Genomic DNA, 7480 nt, shown 5'->3' on the forward strand with positions numbered 1-7480 from the left:
CTCAGTTATTTCAATGCTAAATTCGCCTAGTTATTTCAATGCTAAATTCTCCTGTTTGATTTGTACTAAGTGCCTCGGTGAATGTGTATGCTCTGACTTTAACGTAGCTATTTCTGTGAGCAGTTACAAGCTAATCACTCAGCTATTTCAATGCTAAATTCTATGCTAATTCCATTGTCAAGGGGTGCCTCTGCGGATGTGTATGCTTTAACTTAGCTATTTCAATGCTAAATTCTATGCTAATTCCTTTAACAAGGGGTGCCTCTGCGGATGTGTATGCTTTAACTTTTAACATAGCTATTTCTGTGACCAGTCACAAGCTAATCATTCAGCCATTTCAATGCTAAATTATATGCTAATTCCTTTGTCAAGGCGCTTTGTTCCTCTCACACAGCTTAAAGGCCGTGATCTGAACGTGGCTCTTTCACTCCAGCACTGTCCTAGCAGACAGTCTCGTCCCTTCACCTGATGAAGGCCGCTTGTGTTGTGGCCAAAACGTCGTGAGAATATTATTGTGTTATTTTATGAATTTATTATTTTATTCTCATTCTACGTGACTTTACCGAAAGAACCAAAGAAGATACGGTGTGCTGTACTAGTAAGGAATTGGCCACGTTCTATTTACGTGACACCATACCAATTGGTTGGCGGGTTTAACGACACTTATATTGAAGTGATCTCACCCAGAAAATAAAACCGTATGGATATATAACTGTCTTGGTACGAAGCGTACCGAATGCCACTAGGTTTGTATTTAAATTCTAGTATGCATTATCTCCACAAGGGTGCACACACACACATACATTGTACCCAGGTTCAATGATATTTTATCGCAAAGAGAAACATACTCTTTGGTTCTTTTGGTAAAGTCACGTAGGTAATCAAATAAAATAAATCACGACGTTTCGATTGCAACACAAGCAATCATCATCATCAGGTAGGAAAACCATGCATTGTTAGCCCAATTTAGACGACAAACTGATTCATCTTCATCGCACTTGTGGTGGTCACGCGACTGATAGGCGTGACCAGGTTGTGATTCGCCGTGGACGTTGATTTATTGGATACGTTATCGGAGCCATTGGTGATGATGGCTTCTGCCTTTTGGCAGCACAGGATTCGCTGCAAAGTGACGACCAGCTCTTCGTCCCGAATCGAGTAGATGATGGGGTTCATGGCGGAGTTGAGCTCCGCTATGAGCAAGAAGTACTTATCAAAGCCCAGGACATTGCAGTCCGAGCAGAGCGAATCCAGCAGCAGAATCACCAGGCCTGGCGTCCAGCACACGATGAAGGCTCCTGAGAGGCGACGGCACGAGACACACGAGTCAGGCATTTTGATAGCGACGTGTGTAACAAGATCAGCGTTGTTCCCTGAAACCCGTGGAAGGTCAAGGCGCAACCCTGCAATGGCTTGCTCCACTACTGCTGCAAGGAGGGCCCCTCCACTAGAGGAGAACTGTGGAGAGGCCCTTTAGAGGCTTCTTTTCCCACCTGCTTTTCCACCGTTGGCCAGACGAGGAACCACACTTTACCTCGCCACACCCAGACCTGCCGATTGACAAACTGTGGCTAGACCCCTACGTACTGCCGGGTGGACAGAGGCGATGGGGGGGGGGGGGGAGATAAAAAAAAAAACTTTGCCCCGTTGTTTCAACCGCTGTGCTAGAATAGTCATCGTACGAATGATAATTCGCAGGCCTTCGTCAATCCTCTGCGTACTTCAACCTAGCCGGTGCAGTTTGGTGAAACGACTGGGGAAGTGCCGCACGTTAGCCGTGGTTCGAAATCGAACAGCAGTCGCTGGGTTCATAGCGCCAGTATGCTAACCACTGGGCCACTGTTTCCCCTGAAGCTGTTCGGCATGCGATATGAGCCATGAATGTTGCCCACAACCAAAATCACCCAGAGAACATTCACCAAATCCGATCAGAAGCTGAGCACAGAGTGTTGAGCCAAGACGGTGCTTGGTTAGGCGACTGTCACGCACGTCAAATTGATGTAGCCTGCCCCGGAGGCTACATGGTGGCCAGTGCAACAATCTCCATTGTTATACTACACTTTCTATGCTCCCACGTCTATGTACCCCACCTTTACACAACCCACACTACAAAATGACTCCCTACACATGCACCGGATCGACACAAGGGGCTGTACACACACACACGCTCGAAGACGAATGTGAATCGTGTTGTCGAATATGAGCACCTGCTGCCCAGACCCACAACACTTACCCAACATGATGGTGACCGTTTTGAGCAAGCTCGTGGCCTTTTTCCTCTGGGTGGACCTGGAGGTATTCTGCGGCACGGGTATCGTGTTCCTCCACACGTGCACGAAGATGTGACAATAGAGTCCCACCATGATCAGGAATGTGGAGAGATTGGAGCCGGCCCAGAAGATGACGTAGCTGGTGCTGTACAGGGGCGCCATGGTGGAGCACGTGCTGATGTTGCAGATGCAGTTCCAGCCCATGCTGGGAATGGCACCGGTGATGATGGACACGAGCCAGATGATCGCAATGACGACCGCGACGTGCCGCTCGCTCATCCGCGAATGCATCTGCATCCGGAACACCATGATGTGCCGCTCTATGGCTATGGCCAGGAGGCTGGCAACGGAGGCCGTGAGGCTCGTGTTGATCAGCCCCTCGCGTAGCATCCAGGTCGGCAGCGACAGCTTGTGAGTGTTGGGTCCCGTGTTGAACATCAGGTAGACGTACGCCGCTCCCGCAAAGAAATCCGCCACGGCCAGGTTGGCCATGAGGAAGTAGATGGGGTGGTGGCGTTTCTTGTTGATGTATACGGCGAGCATGACGAGGACGTTGGCCAGCATGATGAAGAGGCACATGGTGATGCCGAGCACCATGACCAGCATGCTGGTGACAGACCACTCGTCGTACAGCGGCCTTTTGATGTTGTTGTAGAAGAAGGTGATCGTCTCATTGTGGTGGCAGCTGCCGTCCATCTCGTTCTCGCGTTTTGTTTCCCACGCCGACACCCACCTGCAAAGCGAAGATTCATTAAAGAGAAACGTTACACTCTTGTCCCGAACCAAATGTTTTTAAATGGACCGATTTATATTAAAAAAGGCGAATTGAGTATTGTTTTTTGCCGTGTAGTCAAGTTACAAGGTAATTTATGAGGCGGCTATATTGTGCTATGAAAGACGACTGTTGCCTGAAACATCGCCTGTTAGATGTTTTGTCCGTTTTTAAGGTCCACGGTGTTATTATGACAAACTTGTGGAGTTGTTATTTTGTTATTTGTGCTCGAGCACCACTGCCAATGCAGCAACACCAAAATCATATCTCATCTTACACAGATGAACACAGCAACAATAACATTGTACGTGATATAATTTGCTGACTATATAATAATTTACAGCTCTCGTATCAACCCAATGATGGACGAAAGCGCCCCCCCCCCCCCCAGCATGCTGTGTCGCTCGAAAGGCCATCTGATGATTGGAATAATTAATCAGTGTGGGTCAGCGACAGCGAGGGGCTCACGACTGGTCCGCATGTCACTCGTTACGGATGTCAGATGCGTCTGGAGATCGAACCCAGGTTGCCAGGTTCGGAGAGCTGCGCGCTACCCACTGTGCCACCGCTCTACCCCACGCTGTATTATAGTATACTGGGTCGTTGTCAACAATGCATTAAAAGAGCTGTTGCTATACAATTACATCTCGATAGCGTTCCTTCTGTGAGCGTCATAATCATAGACAATGGCACAATCTTATTATTTGCACTGGCGTCCGTGACTGATTGTCCTATGTAATGACCCCCACGGGAATGTGGAATTTCCACCACTGGCTCAGGGTCGCGAAAAGAGGTGATCACATCTGGGAACACTCCCTACACACGTACGTACACGCGTGTACAAGTATAGGCACTCTCGCATCATACATGTACAGTCCGGTTTAATTCCACTGCTGGATGAGGACCTCCGCACGTCTTGTGCGTCGGGTCGAGAGCGATATTTCACCATACTTTACCACGCTGGTCAGCGGGGGTTGTGGTGAAGGTGGTGGTCAACCATCCAAAGCACTTCAGAGAAAACCCTGCTTAGCTTACAAAATCGGAAAAGACTGCCTGCATTGTGAGTGATTTGGTCAAAGGCTACGTTGACATTCCCACACTTACATTGCTTGTAATTTAGGAAGGAATGCCACGTTACATATGACAATGTCATGGTTTATATTGCAGATTGTCTTCACGTTGGAGTTGGCGACACAATCAAAGGGGCTTGAACCGCAATCGGCCCTTTGGCAAGGGTTGAGAGGGCTGAGAGGAGAAGCAGACAGAGAAGGCCGTGAGTGTAGTGAAGGTGAGCCCCGGTTACTTGTGGCGTTCACACTCTATGCAAACGCTGCACAATAATAATAAACACAATGCAAACCTAACAGAATTCTGTAGGCTGTACGTAGGGACGTGAGTAGCATCGCTACGGAGCGTTTGTACGATGTGAGGGCACGGACCTCGACACTAGGCCTCGGCAAGGCAAGTTAACAAAAACAACGAGCCTACCTTTACCTTTTGACTAACCCCTCGGCACGTCGAAACCTTTAACCCTTTACCCCGGTAAAAACAAGGGGTAAATTACCTCACCTCGCCGAGGCCTCCGCTGCAGGGAGTTGACGGAAGAGCGCCCTGCCTGCACGTGATGGCCCAGGCGAGTTCAGGAGGCCCGGATGTCAGGGCCCGGGGACACGTGACGCGGGAGGCGTGGCCGGGGGCGGAGCTCGGGGGAGGACAAGAGGAAAGGGGGTGGAGCAGAGGGCTCAGTCCACGTGTCCTGACCCACTACAGCCTATACAGTATACAGTGTTTACACTACAGTATACACTATAGAATAATAGTATATATACATACTGTGTACACTACAGTATACACTACAGCCTATATATACACGTGTACCAGGGCCGTGTGAGTCTGTGGGTCTCTGTGTGAGTGTGTGGGTCTATGTGTGAGTCTGTGGGGCTCTGTGAGTCTTTGTGTGAGTCTGTGGATCCTTGTGTGAGTCGGTGGGTCTCTGTGTGAGTCTGTGGGTCTCTGTGTGAGTCTGTGGGTCTCTGTGTGAGTCTGTGGGTCTCTGTGTGAGTCTGTGGGTCTCTCTGTGAGTCTGTGGGTCTCTGTGTGAGTCTTTGGGTCTCTGTGTGAGTCTGTGGGTCTCTGTGTGAGTCTTTGGGTCTCTGTGTGAGTCTGTGGGTCTCTCTGTGAGTCTGTGGGTCTCTGTGTGAGTCTTTGGGTCTCTCTGTGAGTCTGTGGGTCTCTTTGTGAGTCTGTGGGTCTCTGTGTGAGTCTTTGGGTCTCTGTGTGAGTCTGTGGATCTCTCTGTGAGTCTGTGGGTTCGTGTAAGTCTCTGTGTGAGTGTGCGGGTCTCTGTGTGAGTCTTTGTGTGAGTCTGTGGATCCATGTGTGCGTCTGTGGGTCTCTGTGTGAGTCTGTGGGTCTCTGTGTGAATGTGTGGGTCTCTGTGTGTGTGGGTCTCTGTACGAGTGTGTAGGTCTCTGTGTGAGTGTGTGGTGTTTTTGTGTAAGTCTCCGGGTCTCTGTGTGAGTCTCTGTGTGAGTCTGTGGGTCTCTGTGTGAGTCTGCGGATCTCTATGTGAGTCTGTGGGTCTCTGTGTGAGTTTGTGGGTTCGTGTGAGTCTCTGTGTGAGTGTGCAGGTCTCTGTGTGAGTCTTTGGGTTTCTGTGTGAGTCTGTGGGTCTCTGTGTGAGTCTTTGGGTCTCTCTGTGAGTCTGTGGGTTCGTGTAAGTCTCTATGTGAGTGTGCGGGTCTCTGTGTGAGTCTGTGGATCCATGTGTGAGTCTGTGGGTATCTGTGTGAGTCTGTGGGTCTCTGTGTGAATGTGTGGGTCTCTGTGTGAGTCTGTGGGTCTCTGTGTGAGTCTGTGGGTCTCTGTGTGAGTCTGTGGGTCTCTGTGTGAGGCTGTGGGTCTCTGTGTGAGTCTTTGGGTCTCTGTGTGAGTGTGCGGGTCTCTGTGTGAGTCTGTGGATCCATGTGTGAGTCTATGGGTATCTGTGTGAATGTGTGGGTCTCTCTGTGTGTGGGTCTCTGTACGAGTCTGTAGGTCTCTGTGTGAGTGCGTGGTGTTTTTGTGTGAGTCTCCGGGTCTCTATATGAGTCTTTGGTTGTCTGTGTGAGTCTGTGGGTCTCTGTGTGAGTCTGTGGGTTTCTGTGTGAGTCTGTGGGTCTCTGTGTGAGGCTGTGGGTCTCTGTGTGAGTCTGTGGGTCTCTGTGTGAGTATTTGGGTTATTGTGAGTCTGTGGGTCTCTGTGTGAGTCTGCGGGTCTCTGTGAGTCTGTGGGTCTCTGTGTGAGTCTGTAGATCCATGTATGAGTCTGTGGGTCTCTGTGTGAGTATGTGGGTCTATGTGTGAGTCTGTGGGTCTCTTTGTGAGTATCTGTGTGAGTCTGTGAATCCATGTTTGAGTCTGTGGGTGTCTGTGTGAGTCTGTGTGAGTGTGGGTCTCTGTATGAGTCTGTGGGTCTCTGTGTGAGTCTGTGGGTCTCTGTGTGAGTCTGTGGGTCTCTGTGTGAGTCTGCGGGTTCTTGCGAGTCTGTGGGTCTCTGTGTGAGTCTGTGGGTTCGTGTGAGTCTCTATTTGAGTGTGTGGGTCTCTGTGTGAGTCTGTGGGTTCTTGTGAGTCTGTGGGTCTCTGTGTGAGTCTGTGGGTTCGTGTGAGTCTCTATGTGAGTGTGTGGGTCTCTGTGTGCATCTGTGGGTCTCTGTGTGAGTCTGTAGATTCATGTTTGAAGCTGTGGGTCTCTGTGGGAGTCTGTGGGTCTCTGTGTGAGTCGGTGGGTCTCTGTGTGAGTATGTGGGTCTATTTGTGAGTCTGTGGGTCTCTGTGAGAGTCTCTGTGTGAGTCTGTGGATCCATGTGTGAGTCTGTGGGTGTCTGTGTGAGTCTGTGGGTCTCTGTGTGAGTCTCCGGGTCTCTGTGTGAGTCTGTGGGTCTCTGTGTGAGTCTGTGGGTTCGTGTGAGTCTCCGGGTCTCTGTGTGAGTCTGTGGGCCTCTGTGCGTCTCTGTGTGAGTCTGTGGGTCTATGTGTGAGTCTATGGGTCTCTGTGTGAGTGAGTCTGTGAGTCTCTGTTTGAGTCCATGGGTCTCTGTGTGAGTCTGTGGGTCTCTGTGTGAGTCTCCGGGTCTCTGTGTGAGTCTGTGGGTCTCTGTGCATCTCTGTGTGAGTCTGTGGGTCTATGTGTGAGTCTGTGGGTCTCTGTGTGAGTGAGTCTGTGGGTCTCTGTGTGAGTCTGTGGGTCTTTGTGTGGGTGTGTGGGTGCATACTCTTTGGTTCTATTGGGTAAAGTCACGTAGGTGAAAATAAAATAACAAAAAATCACGACGTTTCGGCCACAACACAAGCGGCCTTCATCAGGTGAAGGGACGAGACTGTCTGGAGGACAGCGCTGGAGTGAGAGAAGCCACGCTTAGATCACGACCTTTAAGCTGTGTGAGAAGAAAAACACA

The 7480-nt window shown here is 50.1% G+C and overlaps 1 protein-coding gene across 1 annotated transcript; it reads right to left on the reverse strand.

Annotated features, from left to right (window-relative positions):
• Positions 1-810: 810 nt before the first annotated feature.
• Positions 811-2999, reverse strand: LOC116937317 (lysophosphatidic acid receptor 1-A-like). Its single transcript, XM_032944377.2, has 2 exons — positions 2234-2999; positions 811-1298 (listed from the first exon to the last, which is right to left on the reverse strand). The coding sequence occupies exons 1-2, from the start codon at positions 2964-2966 to the stop codon at positions 967-969; spliced, it is 1065 nt and encodes a 354-aa protein (XP_032800268.2). The 5' UTR covers positions 2967-2999; the 3' UTR covers positions 811-966.
• Between the last annotated feature and the right edge of the window lie 4481 nt (positions 3000-7480).

This window comes from Petromyzon marinus, unplaced genomic scaffold (genome assembly GCF_048934315.1).
Source record: "Petromyzon marinus isolate PM22_M1 ecotype Great Lakes invasive population unplaced genomic scaffold, UKy_Petmar_22M1.pri1.0 PM_G_Scaffold_11, whole genome shotgun sequence".
Taxonomy (NCBI): domain Eukaryota; kingdom Metazoa; phylum Chordata; class Hyperoartia; order Petromyzontiformes; family Petromyzontidae; genus Petromyzon; species Petromyzon marinus.